This window comes from Babylonia areolata, chromosome 7 (genome assembly GCF_041734735.1).
Source record: "Babylonia areolata isolate BAREFJ2019XMU chromosome 7, ASM4173473v1, whole genome shotgun sequence".
Classification (NCBI taxonomy): Eukaryota; Metazoa; Mollusca; class Gastropoda; order Neogastropoda; family Buccinidae; genus Babylonia; species Babylonia areolata.
Genome location: NC_134882.1, coordinates 44116627 through 44129924, shown reverse-complemented (window position 1 = coordinate 44129924; position 13298 = coordinate 44116627). Strand labels below are relative to the sequence as shown.

Sequence of the window (13298 nt, the reverse complement as noted above, 5' to 3'; positions counted from 1 at the left end):
TCTTCGTAGGGTCCAATACTTACTTTGATTCTGTTCTTCACTTCCGTGTTAGTGATGTGGTCTCTGTAGGAGATGCCAAGTAGTCTACGAAAGCATCTCATCTCGACAGCTTGGATTCTTCTCTCGATGTCTGCAGTCAGGGTCCAAGTCTCGCAGGCGTAGAGCAATATTGCTATAACCAGGGAACGCATCAGTCTGATTTTTGAGCTGAGAGCGATGTTTTTGTTGTTCCAAATGGTGTTCAGCTTGTTGAGTGCCGTTGTTGTTTGGGCAATTCTCGAGAGTACTTCTGGTTTAGATCCTTCATCTGACACGATTGCTCCCAGATATTTGAAGCTGTGGACTGTTTTAAGCTTTTCGTCGTTGACTTTGATGTCAATGCTGATGCCGTTGGTGTTGTTTGTCATCAGTTTGGTTTTCTCCGCACTGATTTGCATTCCATACGATGTGGAGGCTTTGTCCAGATGTTTGACCAGGCTTGCCAGTTCTTCTTCTTTTCCAGCCAGTCCATCAATGTCGTCGGCAAAACGTAGGTTTGTGATTGTTCTGCCGCCTATGCTGACTGTTCCTTCATGCTCTTCCAGTGCGTCAGTCATTATTCTTTCTAAGAAGATGTTGAAGAGTGTTGGGGAGAGTAGACAGCCTTGTCTCACTCCGACTGTGGTTCTGAACCAGTCCCTGAACATTGGCCTACAATACAATAAATATCACTTTACTAATCCTATGAAAGTGGAACATTAATTGGTGCCTGCTCAGATATACATAAAAATTTAAAATCAAGATAAGTTTTTTGTTGTTGTTTTTTTCATATATATACAAAAATGAGAATGACATACATGCGTATCTTCAATGAGTGACAATGGTCTCTTGTTGTTGTTGCTGTTGTTTTAATCTTTGAACCCATCCTCTCTTATCGTAATCTAGTGCACTTTACCTGAATTTTTGTGTGTGTGTGTGTTCTTGTGGTGCTGTTTTTTTGTTGTTGTTTTTTTGTTTTGTTTTTCTTGTTTGTTTGGTTTTTGTTGTTGTTTTTGAACCCATGTAAATAATCAAACATTATTACCATCGCAAGCACATCCACCAACCTTTAAGATATTTTGCAGATTTTTTTTTTTTTTTTTTTTTTTCAAAATAATTATTTTTTGTCCTTCTTGTTGTTGACAAGCCTGAAGGAAAAGGGGCGAAGGGTTACCAACATTCGCCAACAGAAGTTATTTTCTTTCATCAGTGTAATTTTCCTCTTGCATGCGGTCGAGTGCACACACACACACACACACACACACACACACACACACACACGTCACACCCATCCCCTTCCAGCCCCACTCCCTCAATTCTTTACTCCACCCATTTCTCTCTTTTCCCCCTCACACACACGCACGCACGCACACACAAACTCAAACACACACACACACAGAGATAATCATACGAACAAATGCTATTATACATTCACAAAGTCGTTGTTCAGACCCATGACCGGTTCATGGTCAAGCTTAACACTAACAGTTGGGTGATATGATAGCCTAGTGCCAATAGCTCCATTACCTATACTGTCGCCCCAGTTTTTCCAGTCCCCTTACCGACACACACGATTCTAATGACAGTATCATCAACATACCATTACACAGCCATTCAGTGAATTAAGCAAGTAAGTGTTGGGGCTTTAACTACATTTGATTGGGGTCAATGAGCGAGTCAGAGTGCAATGAGGGAGGTGGAAAGAGAGACAGATAGAGGGGAATGGAGAGAGGGAGAGAAAAAGAAACAGACAGACAGAATCAGCGACAGACAAACAGAAGGGAAAAAAAAAACAGAAACAGAGAGAAAGAGGGGTGGGGCTGAAGACACAGAGAAAAGTACACACGAATATATAGGCCGGCAGGCATGCAGAGACAGAGAGGAAGAGACAGAAAGAGAAAGATATACTGGCAGACAGAAAGTGGGTAAGAAGGACAGATGGACATTAAGAGACAGACAGAGAGAGAGACTAGGATTTAGACCAGAATATGTATAAAAGGGAGAGACAGACAGACAGACATACCAAACAGAACTCGAAATCATCTTATGACAAACAACTTGATTATACTATCGACGAATACCTCAGTTCATATTTCCGTCTGGCCAACCTCGATCCATTAAGATAATAATAATATTGCTTTTGATTCTCAGTGAGATAGTAGGCCTGGCTTTTAGTGCACGCACACACGAATATGTATGTGTGTGTGTGTGTGTGTGTGTGCGCGCGCGCGCGCGGGCGCGTGTGTTTCTCTCTCATCCACAACTACACACACACACACACACACACGCACACATACACACATGTACACACAAATAGATACACACTCACTCGCGCATAAACACATGCATGCACGCATGCATGCACTTGTACACACGCGCGCACCCACACACACACACACACAAACACACACACAGACACACACACACAGACACAATGACAGAAAAACAACAACAGACAAAGAGAGTGGGTGCGAGATAGGTAAAGGAACACATGTTCCCTGTGAAAAATCCATTTCTTCACTACCGGTGCTGACATTTCAGTGTTAAACTTAAAGGTTACTTTTAAGTTTAACAAAGTGTAACATTGGACATTGTTATTGTTGTTTTCATATGAGAGAGAGAGAGAGAGGAGAGAGAGAGAGAGAGAGGGTTTTTTTTTTAATTCAAGAAAGGCCATGGCCCCATTTTAAGGGAAAATATAAATATATATCTTTGAACAATATCGTAGTATCAGCTCATAATGGATCTTCTCTGAAACGACTTATACAGAAAAACTGCGAAGTTCTTGATGACAGATTCATTTCTGCAAGACAGTAATAATGTTAGTCTGAAAAAGGCTGATCTGCTACAATACCTTGAAGGGATGAATCTTTTTCTAAGATCATACAATGCCGGACAGCAAAAAATGAAATGAACTTCATCCTCTCTCTTGGATCTGCGCGTCAGACATGTGTACTTTTCATTTTTCTTGTACCTCTGACCATGCAAAGCTATATCAGAAACGCCAATTCTAAACTTAGTTAGCATGCATCTCATAGACTTATTCATATTCATTACAATATAGTGTTCTGTTAAATTATTCATTTTCAGTAGTCTGTACAAAGAAAATCTATCAATGTTTTCAATATGACTTTTCCATTCTTGCCACCTACAATCTATCAATTGTTGTCAAAAACAAACAAAGAAACTTTCAACACATCCAACCCCTTGATTTAACCAAACAAATTAAAAACCATAACTACACAGACACTTTCAAATATTTGTTGCCCAAGTGATTTTCCCTCTACTATCTGAATTATACAATATCGTATAAGCTTGTGCAGGGAGTCTATATTCATACATTTGGACAAGTTTTAACCAATACCTGATACATTTAATATATAAATAAAGAATAAGATATATCCGATAACTTCCCAATTCACCATAAACCAGATCGTTAGGGGTTCATTGATCAACACATAAGAATCGTTTCATGGCAAACAAATGTAGCTCCTCTATTTGACTTCCTGTTTCAAAAGCCCCAATCTCAGCCCTGTTTTGCACTATAGACTGGACCTGTGCATCAAATAACTGAAAGAATAATTCTGCTGAGCTATTTTCAAACTTACTTAATAAACTTTAGTATATTAACAACTGCCCGTTTTCCTCTACTCACAAGATCTTGACATTCAAAGGTAAAGCTGAGTTTTGTTGAAAAATAAATACCTAAATACTTATATGCATTTACTACAGAAATTTCAGATCTACCATAAAACCATTTTTCACTTGCTGCTAAGTAACCACCCTTTCGAAAAACAACAATATTCGTTTTATACATATTTACTTTTAATTCAAGTCTTTGTGCTGCAGAATATAAACTGTTTATCTGAGTTTGCAAACCAACAACAATTTCAGACAGTAAAACAATATCATCTGCAAAAAGCATGATAAATAATTCTATCAAATGAAAAGCAACACCATGTCTACTATTGTTAATGATTTCCATTGCTAATTCGTTAATAAACAACAAGAATAAAACAGGACTACAAACTTCCCCTTGCTTAACTCCATGTGTACACTTTACAAAAACATTTCCATTGCTAATTCGTTAATAAACAACGAGAATAAAACAGGACTACAAACATCCCCTTGCTTAACTCCATGTGTACACTTTACAAAATCACTAAACTTAGCTCCACTCCTGAGTCTAGCCTTGACATCTTCATACATACTTTTGACACAGCTATGAATTTTACCTTTTATACCATTTTAGAGAGAGAGAGACAGAGAGACAGAGACAGACAGCGACAGACAGAGACAGACAGAGACAGAGACAGACAGAGAAAGAAACAGAGACAGGGGCAGAGGGAAGGGTCTTCATATATATATATATATACATCAACCCCATTGAAAAGTCAATTTCCTCACTATGGCGCTGACAGGTAACCATAGTCTGTTGCTGCTTTACAGTAAAATCACACACAGATAATGGACTGTTCACCACTGTAGCCACGGTTATCAAAAGAAACAAAAACTAAGAAGAAGCGGAAGAACTGAAGTACAGCCAGACTTGTGTTGGAGGACGAGGCCCTTAATCGCTGACTTCAAAGACGGAGGCTTCCAGCGGTAGGGTGATAAACATTCCATTTATCAAACTCTCCCTCCAGTTCTTGGGCTTCAGCCAGTGAGGTGTACACAGCTTAATATCTAGCTTGGACCCTACCACATCATGTCCACCAGAGAGAAAGAGGCAGGGGTGAGTGGGTGAGGGCGGTGGGAGGGGGTCAGAAAGGAGAAGACAGTGACAGAGACATAAATTCATAAGCCTGTCTGTATGCTAGAGCGCGCACACACACACACACACACACACACACACACACACATACATGATTACATCTCTTACCTGAGCATACTCTTTTTCCAACGCAGCCTTCTGACGAAAGAATGTTCTGAAAATAATATAAATATCAAAATAAATATATGCAAATAATACATTACATGGATAAAATCATTAAAAATAAAAATAAAAATATAAAAACACACACACACACACACAAAATAATCAGATATAACTAAAAATGAGAATTACAGAAATAGAGAGGATGTGAACATTCACATGCACACACTCATGGAAACACATACTGAACACAAACACATGCACGCACACACTGACATGAACGCATACACACACGCGCGCGCGTGCATGCGCACACGCACACATTTGTATCTGTTCTACCTTTGAATTACTGCCCAGTCAATCCCTCCCCATCCACCATCACCCAGGCTTCCACTCACTCCTCTCTGTAAAAAAAAAAAAAAAATGTTCATTTTGGTGCGTAGTTTTGTTTTTCCTTGTGTATTTGGTGTTGTTATTCTTAACTCGGCAACTCCACAGCAGTGAAGCTGAAACCAGCAAAGTCGGGGGCAATTATTTATCGTTCAAACAACTTTCAGTCTGGTTCATTCCATTCCTGTACGCAAAGACGACTCATGGGAAGGTAAGGGAAAGAAGGAGAAAACCGTCTTACCTCGCTGTTGCAACACAGACACGACAGACGGTCCGGCTGATAAAATCTGGCACGTGAGCACCGTTAATGGACTAGGAAGATGGAGGGAAGGGGGAGGGACGGTGGCAATGGACGACGACTGGGGAAAGGGAGGGGGGGGGGGCGTGCAGGGTTGGAGGGGGAGGGGAAGGGCAGTGAACGAGGAGGGGTTGAGCACTGAGAGGTAAGTGATATGAGGGGCGAAAGATCTGCATATGGTGCTTCATTTGGAGTCGTAAGAATTTCAAACCACCGTGACCTGTGTGTTGTCAAATGACAGCTTTGTGTATCTGCACCACATGGCTGCGGGTACAGCTCTCTTTTCACACACACACACACACACACACACACACACACACCTGTGCGCACACACACACACACACACACACACACACACACCGCAAATACCATCGTCACAACCACACCACCCTCTTCCTTCTTCGATCATCCAACTTGTGGCATGGCAACATGCAACAAAGACACCCGACCCCTCCCCCAACCCACTACACTACACCCCTATACTGCCCAGCTGTAACGTCTTCCTTTTGCAAGCTGGACTTCATGATGAATTGATGCATGCTGTACAAATGTTCGTCTTACTCTTTCAATGACCACTCTGACTCTGATAATGGACCTATGGCATACGTATCATCAATATGACAGCAAAAAAAGTTATATATTTGTGTGACAACAACGCTACAATACTTACCTTAAAAAGAATGAATAAACAAAAAAATCAACAAATAAATATATATATATATAGACATACATATATAAACACAGACAGATTAGATAGAGATCTCGAGCGATGTGAGTTTCCGAACAAAGTGAATTACACAGAAAAAAGAGCGAGGCATGCAATCGTTCGATCGTGTTGTTTTTGGGTTTGTTTCGTTGCTGTTGTTTCGATGTTGTTGTTGTGTTTTGCTGTTGTTGTTGTTGTTATTTAGGGGTGTTTTGTTGTTGTTGTTGTTGTTTTGTTGTTGTTTTTTTGGGGGTGCGTTTTTTGTTTTTTTGCTGTTGTTTTTTTCAGCCTACACTAAAGTTTCCAACGCGTTCGTTCCCCTCAAAACGATCAAGCTGTGGTATACGATGAAGTGGTCTAGGGTAGAGTATGTTATACAGAACTCCCCGCTACTGCCAGCAAGCTTGGCTTCCTGTGTGGGCTGACCATACTTCATCCCCTGCCTCGTACCTGACACAATTTCTTCCCGGCCTCTCCGTTCTCCCATCGCTAAACCTACCATTTGAAGATCCGTTGCTGTTAAAAAGGAACCGAAATTCTGAAACAAGCAGCCGTCGACATCTATTGAGGAAGCGGTTTGACTGTGCCGGCTGGGTATGATGTGGGTCATCTTATACGTGTTTGTTCGTTTGTTTGTTTGTTTTGTGTGTGTATTAGTTTTTTCATAAATGCATTTGTAACAAACATACAGCCTGCCCACTATAGAATGACATCCGCACCTTCAAGCCTTGCGATAATTTAGCATTCTTGAACACCACACATACACTGCACGAGCACACACACACACACACACACACACACACACACACACACAAAGGACACACACAACACACACACACACACACACACACACACACACACACACACTGACACACACCATCGTCACAACCACAACTGTCTCGGGCCCTCCACCTCCCCTATTTCAACCCCTCTCTGCATGGCAACATGCAGTTATAACTCCCCATCAATCCCCCTCCCCATTTCCCTACCCAGTACTGTATTCAATACTATTTTTATATATGATGTGTGTGTTTCTTTCTTTCTTTCTTATACCGTCACACCAACACTGGTTTAAACCTATTCATAAATTTGCTGCCACCTGACAAACGTGGGCAATGTTTTCACAACCCAACCAAGTGAACCCAACAGAACACGGGATTTTTTAACACGCGTGGTTGAGCGGGCGCGTGGCCGGTAGAACATGTATGACCGATATTATTTTGGCTCAACAATACTGTCAGTCTTCAAAACAAAATAAAGATCCTTTGCTGAATGCTTTAGTCAGCATGCCGCGAGGAACATGTGTCTAAAACCAGGCTCCCCTTGGTCACTTAATTACTAACCCTACACTGCAAGTTTCTACCACCAGAGTTCCATCCTCGGCATAGGCCCACAGGACAAGACAACAGAGAAGCTCAGGTTTCCAAACTGATGTTCACCCTGCTTTCCGTCTTCACTAACGATCACTGACGTAGCCCTGATGAGTTCAGTAGGCAGCCGCAAGAGTTTTATCTATCTTGGCCTTCGCGAGAAAAAGACATGTACTGATGTAGTATTACCAATGCGAGCTGACCGCGCGTTTTAATTTCACCTGCCTTCCCTCCCTCCCCGTTCTCCGCCCATTACCCATCCATTGAAATTCATGTATGCGTACACTCAATGGTCTCACCGCGTCTGTTCCACTTAAATTAAAGAGTGGGTCCATAAAGGATCCGACAACAATAAAGATCAGGTTTCAAAACTGACTTGAATTTCGCCCCGTTTTTCTCTCCAGCAGTCAGAAACGTGGCCGTGGGAACATAACTTCCGCCAATGCGGACCACAACCTACGCGGACTGACCACGGGTTTAACAGGTGGTTTCGCATACCGTGACTCAAGCTTTCCCCACCCCTTCCCCTTTCCCCTGCGCTACCCACCGCGTCCCTTCCACCACCAAGCTGAATTGGGTTCCACTTTCCCTTCATGTCTGAGCCCTCAACCTGCCTGTTGACCGAGTGCACTGCTGAGGTTCCGCGCTGGTAGTAGCATACAGAATGAATTGGTTACTAAACAGCGACCTGTCCAAAGAGCAAAAGTAAAGGGTCAGAACTTCTAAATATAGTGTGTGCCAAAAGCTTCAGACTCTTCACTTGCGGACTCTCGAACTCGTACCTCAGTGAGTCATTTGTGAGTGGAAGTGATATGAACCAGAGACCGGCCTCCTTACGCCCCAGAATTGTCTATCATTATCATCATCATCGTCATCATCACATGAAACTAGGACTCTCTCTCTCTTTGCTACAGCAAAAATAATTTAGACTTCACTGTTCTGCTTTGTTTGTCTGCCTCCCGCACCCCTAACCGCCCTCCCCCCCCCTTTACACACCACCACCCCCTTTCATTCATAGAACAGAGGGCCAGATGTAAAAACATGCTTATTCCTTTCTTATAATACATTACTATTTCATTTCATTTCTCTTCCCAATACCCTCTCAACATAGACCAAGGAAAGGTTGTTGATATTTGTTTGTTTTCTTGGACATATATTCATAATTAGCTCCAGATATAAAGGCGTGCTGGATGGAGAAGCAACTGCCATGAACCAAGTATATTTCAGGTTCACTAACATTCATGTGTGTATGTGTGTGTATGTGTGTGTGTGTGAGTGTGTGTGTTCCTGAGAGTCGTTCATACCTGGGTTTGTGTGTGTGAAAACCACACACACACACACACACACACACACACACACACACACACACGGCAGAAATGGGTAATTTTTTAGGCATCAAAAGGAAGAAAGAGAAGAGGCAGTGAGCTGTTTGAAAACAACCTGCTGTGCTCCCATGCACTGCTAGAGGTCTGTAGCACTTGGTGATGCTGGCAGAGGGCTGATGCCAGGCACCGCTGTGTATATACCACTGTGTATACAGACAACCTATTTCTGGAACTCAGCTTATGCTAGTGGAAACAGCTCCTCAATGACATTTTCCATATTGATTACTGCAGCCGTGCAGGTGTGGAGAATTATTTTTAACAAAAGAAGATTGATGGAGGTGGGAGGAGGTGAGGTGAAAGAAGTATGACCAGGGCACAAAAGACAAAAAATAACTAAATCAATGAACAAAGAAAAGAAATAATCATGAAAAGAAAATGGTGGGGGAGAGGCACAGTGGTGGGGAGGGATGATGGATGAAGTAACGGATAAAAAAAAAAGTTAATGAAAAAATATAGAGAATAATTATACTATATAGAAAAAATGAATGAATGAACAAATGAACAAACAAAACAACTGATAAAGTAAACAAATGAAATGAATTAATACAAATACAGAAGGATGGAAGGTAAAGAGTAAATGAATGGTTCAATGAATGAATGAATTCTGAACGAATAAGGGGGGAAAATAGCAGTATCCTAAATAAAGCCTCGAGACAGAGAATCACTACATTGAATAAAGACAAAGTTCCACTCTGCCAAACAATGCCAGACAGAAAATATAATTTTTTACTAGAGGTAGTCACAATCAGTTACAAACACACACACACACACACACACACACACACTGACACACACACACACACACACTGACACACACACACACAGATGATCATTTCAAGTAATTGTGCTGACATTCAAAGAAATTTAAAGAGGATTGGTTTTCAGAATACTGATATGAAACTTTTATCATCACTTTTCTAAGTTTCTTGCACAAAACTTGAATTATCATTTTCACCTTACAGCTGAGGTTATCATACTTATACTATGAAACAAAGCCAAGTGCTCACACTCATACTCTCACACTGTATCAAGTACTTACTGTTTTATGACTTGTACTCTGTCTCAAGCATTAGCCTACCATGCTGTTACTACTAATCAAGCATCATCAAGAGTGTCATATCCTGTTACATAAAATGAATCAAGCACTCACATTCACACTCATATAGTACACAAATTGCATCTCAGTCACAGAAGCAGCTGCTCTGGTTGGGTCAGTAACACCAGGTGCACTTATATAAGATACGGTTACAGTGACCTCAAGTACAACAGGAAGAAACAAAAACTGACACCGGATATCTCTCTCTCTCTCTCTCTCTCTCTCTCTCTCTCTCTCTCTCTGTGAGCTCTCAAATTGGGACACAATTAGTCTGCAATGAAAAAGAAAGCAGAGACATGTAGCTTAAAAAAAAAAAAAAAAAAAAAAAAAAAGGTCATCCTGTCACATAAGTTCTGCTTCTTTTCTTTTTTCAAGAATTGTTTGTGCTTTACTGATGGTATGCATGGTTGAAATGGGGTGAATACTGCTTAAATCCATTTGAATTCTGCCCCAAAACAACAATATACATTTCAGTCAGTTAAACACAAGTTTCAGGAGACAAGAGAAATCTTTTAATATTTGTGTTAAGATAACCATAATGTATGCAAAAGAAATAGACTAAGTCTGGAATGCAGTCTGTGTGTACACCAAATGTTGGTGTTATCCATTCTTGTGTCAAGAGGACTCTATAATCTATTTATTATCATTCTATAAAGTTTGTTGCATAAAATTTGAGTTGAGGGAAAGAGAGAGAAAGATGACAGACAGACAGACAGAGAGGCAGACACAGAGACAGAAACACATAGAGATGTAGAAAGAGTGTATGTGCACACACACATCTGTGAATATGTTTGAAATGGGAGTGCAAGAGTTGGTCAAGGCCACAACCTACAGCGAAGTCAGTATATCTTTTCAAATATACTTGTCAAAGCTTGAATTTTGAACACTATCACCCTCTACTTAAAACCTATTAAAACTGGAAGATGGGAGGAGGATCAACAAAAAAAAGTGGTTGTTTTTTTTCAAAAACAATACAATCATCTTTTCCTAGTTCTGCTGGTGTAAACCACATTTTGTGCAAACATGTGACAACACTGTGGTCTTCAGGGAATTTCCAAACTGACACTACTTTTCCATCCTTGACAGTTGACTGCAAGGAAAATCTCAGTGTCTCATTCACCTCCTTATTTGCACAAAAGCAAGTAATTTGGAGCCAGTGGGACTGTCTATGTTTGTATTTGTTTGTTCATGTGTGTGTTTGTTCATGTGGGGGTTGGGGGTGGGGGGCAATATGCATGTGTGTGTGTGTGTGTGTGTGTGTGTGTGTGTGTGTGTGTGTGTGTGTGTACAGTAAATATCTGTGTAAGTGGGGTGTGGCTGGGAGGGGAGATGTTCATGTCCTTGACAGTGTGCATATCATATTACTATATAAGCATCCCCCTTTGATAATCAATGTCAAATTGCTCAAGGCAACTATCAGCAGTATCCATAATTTTTCCCTTTAAAATGAAAAATGTAGTGTTCACAACAAGGTGTGGACAGTCACTCCACCACCATGTCACCACAAAGGAGTAGAGCGGAAAAAATGTGGGTATAGCCCACCTATCATGTCTGTGTGCCATAAGAAAGTGACAACATTAGGTGATAATTTACTAATTTTCACATCGTCATATATAAATATTTTATTTTCAAACTAAAGAATCTTTTCAATTTAAAATAATATTCCCAGTCCATATCGGCATAAGTGTATTTCTGTTGTATTTAAAAATAAATATATTTCATCGTGTTCTTATTCTTATACCAATGACATCTTTTTAAAATGTGCTCAGTATAAGCTTTAAGCTTGCTGATGCTTTTTTGTCTGTGTTTGCAATGTAATCATGTGTACTATTGAACAATTAAACATTATTTAAACCAAAAGTGCTCTGAACCACAGTCCAAAACCGCTCCTTCGGTTCCAGTACGACCCGATACTGGACGACTGCATGCAAACTTATGTATTTACGTTAGATCGTCTCAAATGCATCAAAAGAAACTACCAAAACTTTATTATTGTCTCTCATAACATGTGCCCGCATTTTGTATTTCCGTACCACAGTCAAGCCTCCACCACTGAGTCAGTGACATGGGCGTGATATTGATAAGAAACAAAAGTAAACTGGGTCACCACGATCTGTCATTCTCGTTCTGTGACTTGCCCCAAACTATCTCACAAGTTTGAATAAAACTGTTCATATGTTCCAGACTTCTTAAAACCATATACATTCACCCCTCTCAATTTCACTGACATGTCCCGAATAGTTTTCTTACCTTATATCCTCAAGAATATCAGACTCCTGTTGATGCTTCGCCTGAAGTTTTGACGTCTGCTCTGTCTGGATGTTTTTCAAGGCAACTGCAGGTTTCACCTTCGAAAAAAGAAGTTTGCTCTCCATCAAACACATATTTCCGACGCGTTTTCAATAAGAAGTAAATCCATGATGATTACCTCAATACTTACCTTTCGAGGTGGCGGATTCATTTTGTTTATCCTGTCATTTCGCAACTTAGCGAACACGGAACACACGCAGCTGACGAGCCCAATCCGCCATTATTTTTGGAAACATCGCGCTTCTGTTTACCTCCCTCCACACAGGGAATCCCCTTTCATGGGAGATTACTTTTGGTACTGTTCTCGTACAACTTGCAGACGACGCATTCCTGAGATTCTTTGGTGTGTCACATTTTCTTTCAAACAAATAAATACAAGCTGGGTGGGAATTATGACGTGACTCCGTCCGTATTTTTATGTTTCTGTCTTATCGCAAAGATCCCTTTTCTATGAAGCAGTGTTGCAACTTTCTCTGCTGAGATAAGATTTTGAGCCTGTCGTTTCAAGCAGTTTTAAACGATCAAATACTATGCAAGAAAAATTGTTTTCTTTGGTCAGGTGCAAACTGAAGGAGTGCTGTTGAGCTTACAACGTGCACTGCGAATCAAAAGACTCGGGATGGGAGAGGGGTGCAATTTGGGAGTGGCGAGGAGATGGGGAGGGTGGAATCAGTGGCATAGTTGTCCACACCTTATAGTGAAAACAAGGAAAATTTACATGAGAAGTGGGCCATTATTCAGGCATAAAAGTAAAGATTTTGTTTATGAAATTCCATCACCAGTTAAAGTTTAATGTAATTCTATATTTTCTTTTAAAGAACCTGTATCGAAATCGGACCATCCCACACA

General features: G+C 40.7%; 1 protein-coding gene across 6 annotated transcripts in view; it reads right to left on the bottom strand.

Moving 5' to 3' along the window:
- The window catches only part of LOC143284071 (F-BAR and double SH3 domains protein 2-like), a 90560-nt gene extending 77725 nt beyond the window's left edge, over positions 1–12835 (bottom strand). For 2 of the 6 annotated variants that reach the window (XM_076590692.1, XM_076590693.1), the window contains exons 1-3: positions 12580–12835; positions 12390–12487; positions 4901–4946 (exon numbers count right to left, since the gene is read on the bottom strand). In XM_076590692.1, coding sequence (XP_076446807.1) covers positions 4901–4946; positions 12390–12487; positions 12580–12600 — 165 coding nt within the window. In that variant the 5' untranslated portion in view covers positions 12601–12835. The remainder of the gene's footprint in view (positions 1–4900; positions 4947–12389; positions 12488–12579) is intronic. The other 4 variants (XM_076590688.1, XM_076590691.1, XM_076590690.1 and 1 more) reach the window with 3 other exon arrangements.
- Between the last annotated feature and the right edge of the window lie 463 nt (positions 12836–13298).